We start from the raw sequence: 18,787 nt of genomic DNA, 5'->3' as shown, positions 1-18,787 counted from the left end.
TTAGAACCCTTTTCTTACTAATCATATAATTTCGCGATGTTAATTCATTCGGCAAATCACAAATGACTTGCAATGTCGTTTTAGATCTACGTGTAAATAATATTCCTGTGTAGATTAGTTGTACTACCTCCGGTTTTTATTACTCGCAATAAATGAATATTTTATGTCTCACAAATAATATTTCTTTGCTGCGAGTAATAAGAACAGAAGGTACTATTATTTCTAAGTGAAATTACACTATGTCAATGTGAATTGATTCGAGCAGGAGAATATTGCACGAATTTGCGACAAGACAAAGGCGTTACAAAAACGAAACTCAGCTGATCATTTATCATTCAGAAGAGCAAACATTACAAAAGGAAGAGCAGAGGTAGACTGCAAAGCAAAGCAGATCGAAAACGTCGTGGTTACTACATGAACACCATATATAATCACGACTCATACTACAAACTACTTAACGACATTGCATATTTTACAAGTAGAGTAAACACTAATATATTTCACATGAAAGCTTAGAAGAAACTCTAAGAACAAAAAGTCCATACACCAAATATTTACATACCACAAGCAAGCTGCTAGTCACAGTTTACAAGTGATACTTATATGATACATGGACACAAGGCGGCTGGTATTAGTGAAGCCTCAACGACACCGTTAGCAAAGCAGGGTCTGGTGGGAGATTAGTCGAACCTCGTTACTTTGAACTTAGATATCAGACATCTTAAGAAGAAGGAGCGCTTCCGCAGGTTCTGTCCTCGTTCGTTGCCTTCTCATTCGAGTCTGACGTAGATCTCCTCCGAAACCTGAACGCTCCTGATCTGTTTCCTAACCAAGCAATTAAGATTGCCAATATGTTAGCTAACTAGGTCATTATCAATCAAAGTATGAAGATATTAAAATTACTTGAAAAAGAATGCTACATTGCTATATGTAGTAGCTTAACTAGAAAAGTGTATCACATTGCTTGCCATAACTTTGGAGTAACTTCTAACTACCTTGACAGTTAAATCCTAACATTATTTCCTCCAATTAATTGAAAAGAAGTCACCTAATTCGTTATATTGACACTTAAATCTACAACGTCATACGAATCTATAACTCTAACATATAACACCAGACGCCTTTTTGATTATATGAATAATCAAACACATGTACGTTACATTTGACTAGACACGATAAACAAAAATCGAAGTCTTAACTGAAAGATCGGCGACATTCTGCATTAAGATATAATGATCATACGTCTACATCATAAAATTAGGATTAACCAACATTAAGCAATTGATTTAGTATAAATTTATTATTAATAACGTTAATGACACTAATGCCGTATTGGAAAGGATCTTAGACTTTAAATGAAAGTAACACTTTACCTAACTTTCTTTGTACCATCATCTACCCCAAATAAAATAGAAAATTACAACCTTATTATTCATCAATATTTTAATTAATTGTGTAATATAAATCCAAAAATTGGGCGGAAATTTCAATGGGTAATAGTCATAATACAATAATCGGGCCTACTAACATAATAACAAAATAATAAAATTATGAAACAAAAAGAAAAATTACGTCAAGTCATAATCAGACCACCAAATATAAAAAATGACAAAAATACCCATTCCTAGACTTTTCCAGATCCCAACCTCACTCACACTAGTCACTCTTCCAACTTTACTGGAAAAAAAAAACATGCAAAGGGTACTTCAGTAAAAATAAACAAGTAAGAGAGTAAGAAAAGTCACCGGAAAACGGCGATGACGGCGGCGTAGATCCGGCGGGACTCGCCGGAGCTGATCCTGCTCCTTGAGTATACCCTGGTGGCTTCACTATCATTATTTTCCTCGAAACTTTCACTTCTTCCGGATTATCCGATCTTCCAACACTACTCCCTCCCTCCATCTCTGTTTTAATCAACAAAAACATTATTATTAGTATTGTTACGAGTATTATATTGTTATGTTATGTTAATATTGCTACTATTGTTATTGTTTTGGCGGAACTTGATTTGCAATAAAATATTACGATAATAGGTGAAATGACGGGTGTACCCTTGGAAGGGGTAGAGCGGGAGTTGAAAGTATTGAATTTGCGAAGACGTCCAAGGCCGGAATCCGGTTGAGGTCCGGCGAGAGTGTCATCCCAAAGCTTCTCCAAAAGACCCATTAAATTAAAAAAAAAAACGGCGTTTTTTTTTTTAAGGACGAAAAGAAACGTTATTACCAGACTTGCTTACGAAACGTTGATCCGAAACGGTGGCTCTGTTATTGGGGGAGAGAAATGAGAAGTGGGAAGAGTGGTATTTATAGAAGGAGGGAGAAGATCGTGGCCGTTGATTTAGGAGATGGTGACGTAAGAGAGAGAAATGAACAGATAAGGTTTGGAGGAGAGAGAAACGTGGCGACTGAGTGAGGGATTGGTGGGGTAGTCACGTGAGTCTGGGCCGGGTTTGTTGGAGTTGGAATGACTGATTTGCCCTTGGATTTGATTGGGTTGATTATTTTGGGTTGGGTTTTGTGGATAACTACGGTGGTTGCCACTGTCAGAAGTTTGAGATTTTTATGCAGTATTAATTTTGCCGCTTTTTGAATGATTTTTTTTTGGGATTTTGAAGTTTTTTTTTTGCAGGGGATTGGGAATATTACAATTTACAAGCATGGATTGTACAACACTTGTAATAGAAAATTCGAGAATCTCTGAATCTAATGTGCCAAAGTGCAAATTGTTTGGTAAAGAGAGTTCTCTCAAAAAAAAAAAAAAAAAAAAAAAAAAAAAAAAAAAAAAAAATTACTCCTATTTGATAATGAGTCGGGTGTGTTAATTCTATTCTCTAAAATTAGAAAATTAACCCTTAAATTAATTGGTTATGAAAATACTCGTACTAAAATATCAATTTTGTCTAGAAGTTACTACCCCCCTCTATATCTAAATTCCTAATTACTGATTTTAATGAAAATATTACCGTCAAAATAAGATCATTTGAAAACATAGGTTATATATTACCGTACCCTTTCACACATAAAAGAAGAGTTGTGTGCATGTGTATGTGTATGTATGTAGGTATATACACATACACATGCACACAACTCTTTTAAATGAAAAACCGTACCCTTTCACACATAAAAGAAGAGTTGTGTGCATGTGTATGTGTATGTATGTAGGTATATACGTGTAAACCTAAAAAGACATTTATCTTCCATTTTTGAAGGGAGACTTTTCACTCAATTTTTGACAGTGAAATATCCAACAAAATCCAATTACACTTATTTTAAAAAGGCCAAAATACCCCTAGATCGATAAGAGGCTTGATAAGGATACAGCTAGAATGAAAGAAAATACTACTTACGTATGAAATTGAGGGTGTGTTTTGATTGGGTATACACTGTAATTGATTGGTATTGCATGGTAATTTATGCTTCAATTATCCAATGACATAAAAATGCAAATTATTTTATCAATGTAGAATAGTTTATTATTCCATGTTAAGTAACTGAATTTTCGTAGGTGTACCTTCCATAGTCCATGCAATTTACAACTCCCATAAAAGGTCAATAAGAAAAGCACCAAATTAAGGTGGCATCTTTGACATGAATCACATGATCAATCAAGATTAGGGCAAATTATTGGTGATAATTGTTTACCATGAACTCTATTGATGATTTCATAGGCCGGATTAAATAATAATAATAATAATAATAATAATAATAATAAAATAAAATTACTAATGAATTAATATAGTAAACTGAATAGGCTAAAATATAATATTTTTTATTGTAATAATGGACTTCGTATATATATATATATATATATATATATATATATATATATATATATATATATATATATATATATATATATATATATATATATATATATATATATATATATAAGCCGATAAGTGATCAATCTATATATTTTTCACCTCTCACAAGCCACGCCAGTTCAAATTATTGTAACTAAATATGTGAAAACTTTACTATTTATGATGGTCTATTTCGAAGTTAACAGATACTTCATCCGTTCTTTATTACTTGACCCGCTTTGACTTTTACACTATTCACCACCCCTCATTTGATCGTCTTTTGTGAATAATATGTAAGGAAAAATATATTCATGTATGAATGTATGATCTTTTTGAATTCGTCTCAATAAGTACTATCATAATATATAACTTTTATAATTTTTACTTATAGAGAATTTAGGTTATTGATCGTTAAAGTTTTTCATGCATAGGCAAACGTGATAAAAGAAACAGGTCAAGTAAAAAAGAACAGAGGAAATAGTAATTAACTTTGTTGACAAAGCGAGCTAGTAACATTATGACTCTTTCAACACTTCTAACAAAAAGAAAGAAAAGACAGCCCCCATGGACAAACCTTTACAAAGAACATCGATCAATAGTTCAATTCAATCCTATTTATGAGTCCTTATCACCCACTTGTTTGTTGTCCCTTTATATGTATTAACATGTTCTTCCCATGATTTTGAAATCAATAATTGACCTCCACAATTTTAAACTAATCAAATCAATTATCAAATCGACACTACTAGTCTAATACTGTCCATGTCGTAATTAGGGGGGCGAACTAGGGAATTTACAAAAATAAAATTGTATGACTAGTACAAACTACAAAGTAAGATCATCAAATGTTCGAAATAAACCAATAAAATAATAAAGGGAAGATTGTGATTTATGAGATGTTATGAACTACTACTGTTGTAAAGGGACTAGATTATTAATTTTACGTGTCCCCTTATAAATATACTAATCTTACAAAATCTGCCCCATGTTTTAGATTCTCTTACACTTACTTAGCTGGCCTGCAAATCGTCTAGATTCATCTACCCCTTATAATAAATTACGTAAAATAAGCTCTTTAATTTAAAAATTAAAAGTATATTTTCTTGAGCAATTTTTTTTTTAATTTTTAAATGCAGTATATGATATACTTATTTTGTATTCATGCTAATGCATAAGATATATACGAATTATATGGTTAAAAAGTTTAGAACTAAGTTAGGTTTTGTTTTTTGTTTTTTGTATTTTTTTTTTTTTTTTTTGAGGGAAAGAACTAAGGTAGGTTTGTTTACCTTTAACCCAATTTAGGAGAATAAATGGAAATAAGGGTTGATAACTTCAAGAAAAATATGTTCTAATAAAAATTAATAAGGAATATTCAAGTTGAAATTTAAAATTAAACACAATTATAAAATCTATAGTATATTTGCATTAGTGAAAATCAAATGAAATGAACGTACTCAATTCGTATATGTTTTCATTGCCTCCATAATACTTTTAGGCATAGTGGGCTGCACTAATTAGGCAAGTAAACATTCACTGAGCATATTGGGCCAGATTAGTTTGAGATGATTTAGGCTTAGTCCAAGTGGGCCAAACTCACCCATACACTTCATGACATCCTAACATTCTAAGAGTTTATTCTCCTCAGTTTAATTTCAATTCAGTTCAGCTCAATTTAGTTCAGTTCATTTCCTAGTTTACTTCCTTCATAAACAGCTCAGTTCAGCTCAGTAAATCAGAATAGGGCTAAATCCCCCCCAAAAAAGTTTTTATCTAATGTGATCTCCCCCCCACTCCCTAATTAGGGTGTTGATACTATTAGCAAGGATATGGACATATGGTCAAATGTTATTGGTATGCTTGCTTGTTTTACATAGAAATGTTCATCCTTTTCGAATTAACGAGGATAAATACTAAATTTGAACGGAAGCAAATACCGCCTTTGAATGATTTTTTATAAATGGAGTGATAGAGGCTGCATTTGTATTGTGTATGATCAAGATCTTTAAAACAGAAATATATAGTTTAGAGTGGTAAGCTCACAGCTCACAAAAGTGCATGAGCATTGTCCTCCATGACAAGAGTAACAAACATATAGCTATATTGGCTTGTACGTTATATGTATGTCGAATATCACATGTTTAGATCGATCTTTAGGTACGTTGTATTTAGTTCAGACTCTTCCTTACAGACTGTCACTATCATTATATTCGTCCCATGATGTTTAGATTTCCCTCTCTGTGTAGGTACATGCACTGCACTAAGAGCTTCACAGGGGTAATATGAAATGGACTGGTCCACTAATCCAGACCAAAGTTGAGTGAGAAGAAGGCAAGAAGCCATGCTTGTCTTTTTGTAAAGAATGCAGTAGACGAGAACAAATTTTTCTCCATTGAATTTGGTCAATTTCCGGGAGCTTGTATCTGAACGAACTTATCTATGTATTAATTATATATGCTACATATGGATGTAGTAATAAGAGTTGGATGTGTCGATCCTACTATGAGGCCGGGTTGAGGAGGTTTAAGTTAATCTTGGTAATATATTGTAACTAGTGTGATATCGTGGTGTAATTTTGTGCTATTATTAGACTTGAATGTTGGAGAGGTGTTTTAGAAGTTTTTGTGGAGATACATCACTAATTTTGATGATTGATCCATAGTTTGATATTGCTAGTCATTGGTAATTTGAAGGTTAATTTGTGCAATCGCAGTTCAAAACTAAAAATTAGAATTGCGGGCAATAATTTTACAACAGGCTACGATGTTGAAGTTGCAATAGGTATGATGTTTCTAGACCAGCAGCATGCTGTGTATGGACCTGGACAATGATAGCACGAAATTGAAGAATTTTTTTTAATCCCCCTACTTCCCCTTGCAAATGGTTGAATTGGCAAGATCAATAAGCTAGTTCCACAAAGTTTCATAGTTTTTCTTATTCAAAAAAAAGAAACAGGCAAGAAAGTTTAAGCTTGCCAATGTATACACAATACATAAGCCAATGCATAACTGCATTTCAATTTCACCCACAATATCAGAAAGAGAAAAAGTATGCTTGAATCAGATTCCTACACTTCATTACTGAGTATTAAGATGTTCTTTTCCATCATCACAATTGAAAAACGGCTTGAGACATTGTATCAAATTTCTAGAAACCTAATATCATAACTGAAGTTCTGCTTCAATTTATAGTAATTTCACACCGGCTTCTCTCATATTATCAACCACTGCTTTGATCTTACCATGATACTTCTGTTCTCTCTTCAAGAAGATTGAAACAGCAGGAATGTTCTTAACAAGCAAGCGCTCACCAAGAATCTTCCCAATTTTAGCAGCAGCTGCCACATCTCGTGTGATTCCCATGGTTGGTCTCAAGGCCTTTTCCTGTGAGCTTGCAGAAGCAGCTACGGTGGCTGTTGGAGAGTGGATGACTTGAGCATGAACAAATTTGTTTGTGAAGTGCATTTTTAGCACATATGGCTTCAGAAATTCTGTGATTCTTGGAGCTCTGACTGGTGGTGGGATCACCATCTTGTCCTGCAATGAATTTTGCTACCCATTAATCATTATGAATTTTACATTCAATAAATTTTTTTGAGGTTCAAAAAAGGATATGACATCCAACGAAGATGAGAAATTTCTCTCTGAATCAACACTCGAACAGCTAAGAGTGACAGAGAAACAAATTGAAGAACTCTCAACCTCATCAAGCCTCGACTTTCAACATCACAGATTCACAGTGCACTAACTACTAATCACCTAAAAGAATAAACCTGATGTTGCAATTTCAGATCAAGACACAAAAGAAATTTCATGGCAGACATATACACTATTGGTATATCCAAACCAAAAAAAACATACTTCAGATTTTATCTGATATCCATAAATTGCAAAATACACTATTGGTATATGATCCAGATTTTTATCAGTTTTCACATCAACTAACCAAATTTTGAAGATTGGTTGTAGCGATTATTGTGGGGGTCATACAGGAAATAACAAAGCATCGAACCCCTCCAAATTACAGTAATATTCCCATAAATACCATGGATGACCACTCTAAATAAACAATCATAGCTCAAATTCTGATTCTTTCTAAGTAAACCATCAATTTACTTTGAGCCTAAATCAACAGGTTTGTATAATAATATTTCAACAATAACCTCAAAAACCTCTCAAGTAAAAGTATATACATGAAATCAACCCATATTCAAACAACCAAAACCCTAAGAACCCAGAACAGCAATTGTCCAGCCAAATCAGTTAACAAAAAACATATTGATCAATATGTTCTTTTCTGTTGCATCAAAGAGCAAACTTATACTACCATACTACCAATACAAGTTACAGTAGCCTAAGGGGTAATACCAAATTACCAATACAATTTTGGTGCAACTCGACTCGACTCAAAACAACATCAAACATTCAAGTACTTCCTAATGTAATTAAATAAAATTCAAGTACTTCCTAGTAACAAATTACTATACATTACCAGCTTTGACACTGCACTTGCCCAAACTAACTAATCAAATTTGCAATTTATTGCAAAATTTCATACAACAATTACAGTTTATGCTAAAATAATCAAGTCGAGCACATCAATTACCAACACATGAAGAACACCTTGAATTAACATAGTACACAAACAAATTGTTGACGTATCACATCACAGTAAAGCTAGAAATTGCATTTCTTCATCATTTATATCGGTAAATTCCTTCCCCAAAATTACTAAATTTCTATACGAAATAATAATGAAGTTAACAATTGAACAAAATTGATATGAAATTAATAGCGATTGCAGCTTAAGAAAGTAGGAAGAGAGAGAAAATGAATACCAGAAGATAAAGATGAGCAGCAGAAAGGCGATTGCGACGGCGAGGGAAACCGGCGGCAGGGCGGAGAAAAGGGTGAGTGGTGAAACTGCGAGAGAGAAACCGGGTGGGTTATAAGGCTAACTGGGCCTATCTTTGTTTTGGGCTTCGACTGAATTTTTATTTTTTGATATTTCAAATGAAAATTTTACCTACACCCCCCTCTCCAAGTGACGTCATTTTGCACATATAATATTTCAAAACTGAACATATTTTATTAATAGTTGTAAATGAACATACAATTATTTATAATTGAACATTTAATTAAGGAACATTATTATAGATAAAAAATGTATAAAATTTATAATTTTGTACTTGTTATTGAAATTTTTTGAAGGTAGCACTCACTCCTTATTGTAATTGTAAGAATCATTTCCATGAAAACTACAACATAGCACACACTCTTATTGAAATTCCTTATTAAATTTGTTAAAATAACTAATTCATGATATAATTGGGTGCTTTAATTAGTAGTATAAAAATGAACTTTTAAGTATATGCACATATTCATTTTAAAATTAATGCATTTACTTGTTGATCATGAATAAGAACGAAAATGAACAATTATCAATACGTAAATTAACATTTATATATATTGAAAATGAACATTTAAAAATACGTAAATTAACATTTATCATCTATTAAAATGTGAATGACGTTATACTAACATATAAATGAACATTTAACAAAATGAAAATGAACATTTATAAAAAAAAATAAAAAATAAAAAATAAAAAAAAAGAAATAATAATAATAATAAAAATAACTGCGAACTATAATCTTTGTTTCTCTTCTCTGAAACAGTTTCCTTCGCTCTGCAACAAAACTGAAGAATGTACGGATATAATTTATTAGTTCTTCAATAAAAATTGCTAAGATTATAGTATAATACTTACATTGATTTACATTACTATATATGTAAATGAACATTATGAATTTCATATATGATCAAAAGATTTCATAGTATGCATAAGTCAGTTTCTCAACTCACATGAATGAATATTTATGCATTTCATAAATGTGCATAACGTATCATAAAAATGAACATTTTTTATTTTGGCATATAAAGTCAAATATAAACTCAAATAGATTCAAATATACAAATGAACATTTATAATTCAGTATATGTTCATATATTACCTCAGAATTGTAGGAATGTTAACATCTATACCATAAGTTTTAATATCTTTTAAAAGTTCTTGATCTACAATAGGAGATTTTTACAATGACTATGTAGTAATATATAAATAAATATTTGTATTAATCATTTATTAACATGTGAATGATTGTATACTAATATATAAATGAACATTTATCAAAATGAAAATGAACATTTATAATTTTTTTTTAAAAAAACCACTACGAACTAATTTAATTAATGCTTACTTTTCTCCAAATTTTTTTTGATGTTCTTCTCCGAAGCTATTTCCTTCATACTGCAATAAAAAAAATGAAATACTTCATACTCAAAATTCAAAATGTACTTGTTCAAATTACTAGTTTTAAAACTAAAAATAGTAAATGTTCCTGTAACATAATTGCAACAATAAATTATAAAAATTAGGGTTTATACTCTTTTTCGAATTAAATATGAACAAAATCACTTACTCCTGTGAATTTCGACCTTGATTTGTTGAAGTATGTAGTAGTTGAACAACTTTTTTGGATAATTTGTCGCAAAGTTTGTTGAAAATTTTGGATTAGAAAATGCTGAAAATGGGTGTAGAGAGAGAAAATGCAGAAAATGGGTGAGAGAGAAAGTGAAAAAAGATAAATGGTGGTTTGATTTTTACTGTACAATTGCAGAAAGTGGGTATATGAGGGAGATTGTTAAACACATCGTTTAGAGGGGGGGTGTAGGGTGTGGTACCTACACTAGGGTCTAGTGTATACCAATTATATTTCAAAACAATTTTATTTTATTTTATTTTTTGTAAGGGATATGTCAAAACAATTCATTGTAACCCGTAATCTTTGTGCGGAGGGCTTGCTTCCTATCGATTAATATGAACCGAAGGTAGTATAAAACTAACTTTTATAACACTGATCGATTAACTCTTATAACATTGATGAAGTAACTTTAGTAACACTGATCGAGTAACTCCTGTAACACTAATGAAATAACCCCAATGATAATTGGTCCCATTGTGTGACCAGTCACGTATAAGAATTTGTACTCGTTCATTAGTTTTGTTCATATATGAAAAGATTTAAATTAGTCTTTTTACATTGTTATTCTTAAGGAAATTTTCATACTTCCCTGTTTTTCTTTATATTATGTCTCATTTTGTAATTTGTAGAGGTAATAATTTAGTCCATGAATATTCATCAATCATCAACTTAATTCATAACAAGCAAACTAATACTTGTTCATTGTATTAAAATTAAATTTTATAAATTGAAGCTTTGATTCAACCCGTAAATAAAAGTTGTTATATGCTCGTGATTATGTGAATCAAATAGCCATTTTTTAATCAAAGAGACCTTTCTTTGGAGTGTCAAAAAATGCAAAATGAATTAAAATGCTCACACAAATAAAAACATAAAAGTCAAACAACACTTGAACCAAATATGAGAAATCAAATCTACCTAGGGACAAGGGACTAAACTTGCCTAGCCTAAAAGAAGCACAATTTCTTGGACATCAATAATAGCACCTCCTCCTCCTACATCATCATCATAATCTTTGCTTTCACACGCAACATTCCGGCCCCTTTCAAGATCAAATTCCATGCATCATTATCCACCTCCCCTCGTAACATTGCTACAAGATATTAATGGCTTTTTATTCATTAATATCAAATATTGCATAAAACATTTGTTAAGCCTAAAAAAGTAATAATACTTTCTTCATTCTCTAATAGTTATGACAGTTGTAGCTTTTGTTTATCTTAATATTTAACTTTCTTTATTGTTTTTAATTCACACATTTAAACATATATGAAATATTACAATTTTAAATAGATTAATTAAAAAAAAAAAGTAAATTTACATGATAATGCGAAGCAACTATCAAGGTGAATGAAATAAATAACATGTTATGTGAGCATGTAACTATTAAATGTTATTTTCATTCGAATTAATAAATAATCATGATCGACAACACCAAACATATAGAGTATGTATTATGAAGTAGTTTTTCTTCTACTATGTATAGTGCACATTCACAACCTACTTGAGAAAATTTTGAACAATAGGTGAGTGTTAGAAAGAAGTGAATTAAGTAAGAAAATTGAGTAAATAATTGATAAATCTTTGAGTAGAAGTAGAAGAAATGAAATAAGGTAATACATGAATTTGTCCAATGAACAAAATAATGAATCAAAACTATTTCTTTACCCATGAACAAAGTAATACTTCCACCACCTAGTCCACCTTAATAACTAGATTGTGAAAGCAATCCCATCGTCCTTTTAACTCATTTTTGTGAATTGTGAATTTGGGATGGCTAGTTGGTTACAATAATTTAGCTTTCTCAATCTTCTTCAACTTGTAATATTGATAAAATAGTTTTACCTCATATGATGCACCATTTAAATTTTATAATAAAAATGATCACATGAGTCATTGAATTAAACAAAGTCTAAATATGCTGATTGATGAAGATACTCCACAACTTCACGTACATCAATACATGTGCCATTAACACAAAGAAATATGTCAAATAAAAGAGTGTATACATAGAGATTCACCTTCGAACCTAATTTAACCCAAAGTCCCAAATCATTTCGGAGAGATGAGAGCACTTCACATGTCATTTATAAAACTAACCCACGTACGAGTATATAAAATAATACAGGACTTCGTAAAACTCTATAACCCTTTTAATATGGAGACAAAAGTAATTTCAACTTACCTATGCATTACATACATCCTATAGTTTTTACATTCACATAGTTCCATCTCCGTTGTAACTCCTTTGTAAATCATTATACAAACAAGTAAACAACTTAAACATTTTATGCATTACATTAGTGTTTAAAATTAAACCTTTCACAAATTTGTGTAACCATAATAAAGCCTTCCATTTAGATTTGTTCATCTAAACTTCTAAAGCGTAAATGTACATAGTATTTTTTAAACACTGTGTATAGCTCAAATGATTAGAGCCTCCTCCCGATTTCTGGTGATTTTTATTTTCTAATAAAAAAAATAATAAATAAATAAATAAAAATAAAAATAAAAAATAAAAAAAACCTAGTAGCAGGGTAGAAGTAGAACCGTTAAAGATGAATAAGAAAAGGGTAGGGTGTAGAGTAGGCACAATGCACACGTACGAAGCTGACAAAAAAAGGAGTCAAATCTAGCGGTGACTAGAGTCACGCGGAGTGCAAGCAAAGCTTAAAAATGTGATAATTTTGGGACATTTGAATTGACACTCACACTCCTTGTCTAACCCAATCTATCTTTTGCATCTAAAGTTGAAGTTTATGAGTGTTTACCACGCTATTTATGTAACACACTCAAATATCATATCCTCTATAGTAGTCATGCAAACCTAAGTTACATCATTAACCCAACCCTTTTTTTTTTTTTTTTTTTTGGAAAGACATTAACCCAACTTTTAAATTCATACAAACCAACTTTTATATTTTAAATCCATGCAAACCAATTTTTTTACTCCTTGGTTACTAAGTAAGTAACCCGTAAATACGAGTAACAAACAATATCGTTGTAACTCATTCTGTTTCTAAGTAAAAATTTCATTTAATTCAAAGATAATCTTATGCATATTCTTTATACAAAGTATATATATTCATTGTTAATCAATTGAACTCTAATAAAAGTTTTATTTTAGGTACATATACAAAAGTTAAATGAGACTGTTATATCAAAATCAAATCGAGAGCTTTATTTTGGATGCAAAATCAAATAGAAAACTTATAATTACTCCATATTACATATAATTTTTCTTTACTTGCTCGTTAATTATTTTTTATTTTCCATTCACATTTATTTGCTCCTTTTTCTTTTTAAATTTATTCTATTCTTTCTTTTCTCTAGAGTTAGGTCTCACAAGCAATTGCCCACTCTTAGCTTTCTTTTATGTACTCTTTATTTGTATTCACCTATATAAAACTATGCAAAGACAAGTAAATACTCCCTTCGTTCCATAATATAGTTCTTGTTTGTATTTTTTTACCGTATGTATAACAAATAGAAAGAGAAAGTGGATTAAGTACAATTATACACAAAAGTTAGAGAGAGAAAGTGGAAAAAAGTACAAGATTTGTTCAAAATTTAAAGGTAATTTGGATGTACAATGTATGAAGTTAAAAAAGTGAGGATATTATGATGTTTACATACTATTCAAAAATAAATAAAAAAACAATATTTTAAATCTTTAAAATAGAAAAACAAAAATTATATAATGGGACGGAGGGGGTATTATTATTATATATATCCACATATTGCATTAAAAGATTGGCCATTCCAAGACTCCATCCATTTAAGACACATACACTCTCTCCCATCCACCTTTGTATATAAATAGGCCGAGTAGTGAAGAAGAAATAAAACCAAGGAAGATATCACAACAATTCACAAATAGCTTAGCTTTAGGTCATGGGGGATTAGTGAGTGTTATTTAGATGAAATACTACAAGAGGGGGGGTGAATTGTAGTATGGAGATTGCTAGTCACTTTTTGCGGAATTAAAAGAAACTTAACGCAATAGAGAAATAGTGCAAGAGAGATTTTACGAGGAAAACTTCCTAGGCCAAATAGGAAGTGAAAAACCTCGACCCAAAGGGATTTTGACTCAAAACATTCCACTAAAATAGGCCAACGACTCTGTTACAACCTATGAGGAACTTGAGCCTCTACCGAGTTCCTCAACGAACTCATATCCCCAACAACTATTCCCTCTAATAGTTGCAGCTTGAAATCTTCCCTCAAAGACCTCTCTTCTCACTCAAGACTTCACTCAAAACCTTACTCTTTCTCTTTCTCTCAAGCTTCACTCAAAGCCTTCTCTACATACAAAGAACTCACTCAAGTTCTCACCCTAATACAAGAGTTCACTCAAACCCTTATTAATTCCCCATTACAAGAGTTCACTCAAACCCTTAAACAACTCTCAAATACATATAAAAGATATAATGTATAAAACTAATATGTTGAACACTCAAGATCTGTCTGGAACTCACTAGACGTATTGTAACCAAAAACCTGATAGGAACTTTGACCAGGAGGACTGACTTAGCTTCGTGGTGAAGGATAAAACCATTAAGCACGACCACTACACTTCGTCAGCCTCAACTTTGAATGAATGCATATGAGCATATTTATAGTACACTCGAATTATTCATTTCATCTTGAAAAAGATAGATTTTCTGAAAAGATAAGTTTAAAAGATATTTTCTAAAAATCAGTTTTCCGAAAATATATCTTTTTGTTAAGAATAAAAACTGTCAATAATAATAAGATAAACTTAGCATAAAATCAGATTTTATTCAAAACTTATCTTTTTGTTTAAAATACTTTTTAAACAATCTTATCTTTTTCCAAAAGGGATTTATTAGAAGATAAATATCTTTATTCAGTAAAACCAAATCCCTAAAAGATATGCACGTATAAGGTAAATATATATATCATTAAAACCGACTTTTAACGACGTTCATACTTAAGTTCCTATTAGGTTCCTGAACTCTGACAGTCTCTGAGTTCCTGACAAGTCAGTTACTCTAATTTCATTGACTGTTTGGAATTCACCTTGGTTCTATATAGACTTGTTCCAGACCGACTTTTATGTCCAACATACTTACATGAATCCTAGAGCAATATACTTCTATTTCTCTGTCTTCATGTTGCTTCTCTGAAACTCTTGTTCTGGAATCCTGTAGTCTTGATATATTCTGGATCTTAGGGTTTTCCCCAGCATTACACCGAAACCAGGTCGTTACAACCCGTTTTGAAGTTCCTGTTAAGAAACTTCTGGAAGTTCCATTTCTGGAACTCTTCTTCTAAATTTACTTGTATCCTCATGGATCCTCTAAAGTTCCTCTGTTTCAATTCCTACTTCAGCCCTCAACGCTTACTGAACCTGCAAACATCACAACACTAGAAAATCCTTATTAAATGGAAGTTTGCTCAATTCTTAACATCATCATCAAAACCTCATAAGGATCAACAAGTTGTCCCTTTTTGATGATGACGAACTGAGCAAACTTCTGAGAATAACAAAGTAAAACAGAAGGTTAGTTTTTTATTTATAAAAACAATAAAGAAAACTAAACTAAATTAAAAGACTCCTACACATACATAACCTATATATGTATAGGATACTTACCTTATGAAGCTAACATATGTAAACACATGTTTACATAGTTACCTTCATGGTCCCTTAGCCATCATCATGCTTATCAACCATAACACTTATCGTTGTTCTTGTTCCTCTATTGCTTATCCTATATTGCTCAAGTTCCTTACATATATACCTGTCATTACTCAGGTTCCTTGTATCCTGTTCCAAGCATAATTTGCTTTTTCTATGCACAACTTAACATACACGTTAGATAGATAATCATCATTAGTTTATAATCATCAAAACCTAATTGCTCAACAATTTCCCCCTTTTTGATGATGACAAACTATTGATGCTCATCACATATTAAAGGATAATCGTTGTACATTTATTCCCCCTTAGTTTTTCAAGGAAATAACATTTAAACAAGTTAAGAACATACACAAGAACTTAATAGTTAGGAACTTAGCAATACACATCATTTATCAATATATAAATACTTTCAACAATCATGATGTAATAACTTTAGACTTAATTACTGCATACCATAAGCATCATACATATTCTTCCCCCTTTTGTCATTATCAAAAAGGGTATTGTTCCACACGTTTGTTTTTCGTAAATTATATGCACTTAAAGTCATATGTCACACCTACCACCATATAATAAGTAAGTATATACTAGTTAAACACTTGTTGTTCCTAAAAGCCTCAAGGTACTCACTTTTCAAACACGGATACCATTTCCACACTAACTTCCAACTCACAATCCAAAGGCCCAACTTCAAAAACCTTAATTGAACTTGACAAATAAGAAGTTAAAATTCAAGTAAAGATCAGAGCTAAAAAGTTAGAAATGGATTGCATGAATAGACCAATTAAAGCGCAAGCTTAAAGGATATATAAAGAAGCATATGGAACAAAATAAGTAGAGGGAACGTGAAGTGGAATTTGTGCTCTTCGTTTAAACCTTTTGAGTTGAGAACCGCCACATTGTACTTTATCTCAAACTCTTGAATCTCCTATTGAACACAACACATATTCATCTTGCCAATTGATAACCAAGTTCCCTTACCTTAACCACCAACTTCTTTGAGGAACATTCTCCATACTGGAACTTAAATAGATTTCAGTTTCATCATAATCAAGTTCCTTCGTCGTTTATTATTGTTCCTTCACTAGCTCACCAAGTATACGAGTACACGACATCAACATAGTCAACATTCTTCATATATAGATACCCAGGAAATTAAATATTTGACCACCCTTTTTCCTTTTCTTTCTCTTTTTTTTTTTTTTTTTTTCAAAGGGTGTCATTACACAAATTTTGCATGATTTCCTAGTATAACACATTTTAAATTAATGAAGAGAATATTTACTCATACACTTGAGTTCCACAACCAGATCTGAACCATTTTGAATTCTTGGTTCCTACCTTATTCCCCCTGAGTCCCTTACCATTCTTCTTCCTTTTCAAGTACTTACTTCTTTCTTTTTCTTCAACTTCCCCCTCAACATGTAATCACCCTTTTTCACGTTTCATTGAACCATAAAAAGATGGTGAACAAACTTAGAGCACATGGGAATTAAGAATAAAAAGTAAAAGTGTGTGAACGGAAAGAGGAAATTGAATTGGGTTAATAAGAATCTTCGATTTTCTAAATATGGGACAATTAAAGTATATGCAACACGGACACACAACTTAGAGTTGTAGAATAATGTTGCGATCGAAGATATATGGCGTAGATGCTTGAAAGTTGGCTAAAAGATAGGTTAGTTCCCTCTGAAATTTAAACAAGTGAGTTACAAACGGTCTGGGAACTTACCTGTCTTGTTCCATCAAAGTTTCTTCCATTGTTCCTTTGACAACTTAGGAACTTCGTGTTTGACAGCACCCATAGTTCTATTATGAGACCTCTAATACTCTTAGGCAAGTGAGTATGTCTTTTACAACACAAGAACTAAGTGTGACACATAAAAAATAAGCGCATATTCTTTACTTTAAGTATAACATAGGAACCCCAGCTTGACATAACTTATGGGAAAAAATACTTTATACTCGTGTTATGTTTCATCAAGTCTTGTTCCATTAAGCAATAAACAAGAATATGACAAATCAAGACAAGACCATAAGAGAATCAATTCACAAATTCACATATTGCATTCATACCAAAAAAATATCAATTCAATTCATCTAATGCCGACATGTGAAAAGGAACTTATATCTTATGTAGTCTCTTACCAGTAAAAATATAACTTTAAAGCATTGGTTGAGTATGATGGCTTACCTTGGAGTTCTTGAAGTGGTTGTTATGTTCCTTGATGATCTCGAATCTAATATGAACTTCCACTTCTAACTCAAGTTCCATTGTCAGTGGTTAATCTTACAAATATATTTTCTTATCATAAATTAGCAAAAACCAATTCACAATGGCTCGTTAGTAGTACCAGAGATATATCAATGTAAACAAGTACTAATAATAACTCAGTTAATCTTGAAAACAAAAATTGATACTTTTAAAACTCAATTTTCAAGAAGGAACTTGGATAGGATTCTATCCTAGAGTATGTTCCACATAGACGTCTACAAAAATTCATATCAAGACATACATGACATCCATGTGGTACAACTCTAATCCCATATAAACAGCAAGAACAAATATTATTCAATTTGCTTCAAGTCTAGCTACACACGCAACAAGTTCCTTAAAGACAATACATACCTTTGTATTGGTTGTTTCTTTTAAGAACCAACCTGGCCTTGTTCCATTCACGTGCCTTACTCAACAAGCTTTTGCCAGAACACCTTTTTTAATCTCCGACCCTTTTTAGGTGTTCTAGAATAGGTTCAGGATGTGACATGCATC

At 31.6% G+C, this 18,787-nt stretch overlaps 2 protein-coding genes across 3 annotated transcripts; both read right to left on the bottom strand.

Annotated features, from left to right (window-relative positions):
- Window positions 1-301: 301 nt before the first annotated feature.
- Window positions 302-2,286, bottom strand: LOC110708698 (dormancy-associated protein homolog 3-like). 2 transcript variants are annotated; one of them, XM_021886894.1, is made up of 3 exons: window positions 2,052-2,286; window positions 1,746-1,904; window positions 302-825 (listed from the first exon to the last, which is right to left on the bottom strand). In XM_021886894.1, exons 1-3 carry the CDS (start codon window positions 2,164-2,166, stop codon window positions 722-724), a joined length of 378 nt encoding a protein of 125 aa, XP_021742586.1. In that variant the 5' UTR covers window positions 2,167-2,286; the 3' UTR covers window positions 302-721. The 2 variants fall into 2 exon arrangements, with proteins under 2 accessions (XP_021742586.1, XP_021742585.1); XM_021886893.1 differs by having other exon boundaries at window positions 302-818.
- Window positions 2,287-6,709: 4,423 nt separating this feature from the next.
- On the bottom strand, window positions 6,710-8,798 carry LOC110708697 (50S ribosomal protein L18-like). Its single transcript, XM_021886891.1, has 2 exons — window positions 8,640-8,798; window positions 6,710-7,338 (listed from the first exon to the last, which is right to left on the bottom strand). The coding sequence occupies exon 2, from the start codon at window positions 7,330-7,332 to the stop codon at window positions 6,988-6,990; it is 345 nt and encodes a 114-aa protein (XP_021742583.1). The 5' UTR covers window positions 7,333-7,338; window positions 8,640-8,798; the 3' UTR covers window positions 6,710-6,987.
- Between the last annotated feature and the right edge of the window lie 9,989 nt (window positions 8,799-18,787).

Source organism: Chenopodium quinoa, unplaced genomic scaffold, assembly GCF_001683475.1.
Source record: "Chenopodium quinoa cultivar QQ74 unplaced genomic scaffold, ASM168347v1, whole genome shotgun sequence".
Classification (NCBI taxonomy): domain Eukaryota; kingdom Viridiplantae; phylum Streptophyta; class Magnoliopsida; order Caryophyllales; family Amaranthaceae; genus Chenopodium; species Chenopodium quinoa.
Note: the sequence above shows the minus strand (reverse complement) of the source record. Positions and strands in the feature narration are given on the sequence as shown.

What these genes read in the sequence shown, in the direction of transcription:
- LOC110708698 (XM_021886893.1), bottom strand. Translation starts at nt 2,166, where the DNA reads ATGGGTCTTTTGGAGAAGCTTTGGGATGACACTCTCGCCGGACCTCAA. An exon ending in CCGCTCTACCCCTTCCAAGG is followed by an intron (nt 1,905 to 2,051) that starts GTACACCCGTCA and finishes TGATTAAAACAG; the next exon opens with AGATGGAGGGAGGGAGTAGT. An exon ending in GCCGTCATCGCCGTTTTCCG is followed by an intron (nt 819 to 1,745) that starts GTGACTTTTCTT and finishes GTTAGGAAACAG; the next exon opens with ATCAGGAGCGTTCAGGTTTC.
- LOC110708697 (XM_021886891.1), bottom strand. Translation starts at nt 7,332, where the DNA reads ATGGTGATCCCACCACCAGTCAGAGCTCCAAGAATCACAGAATTTCTG.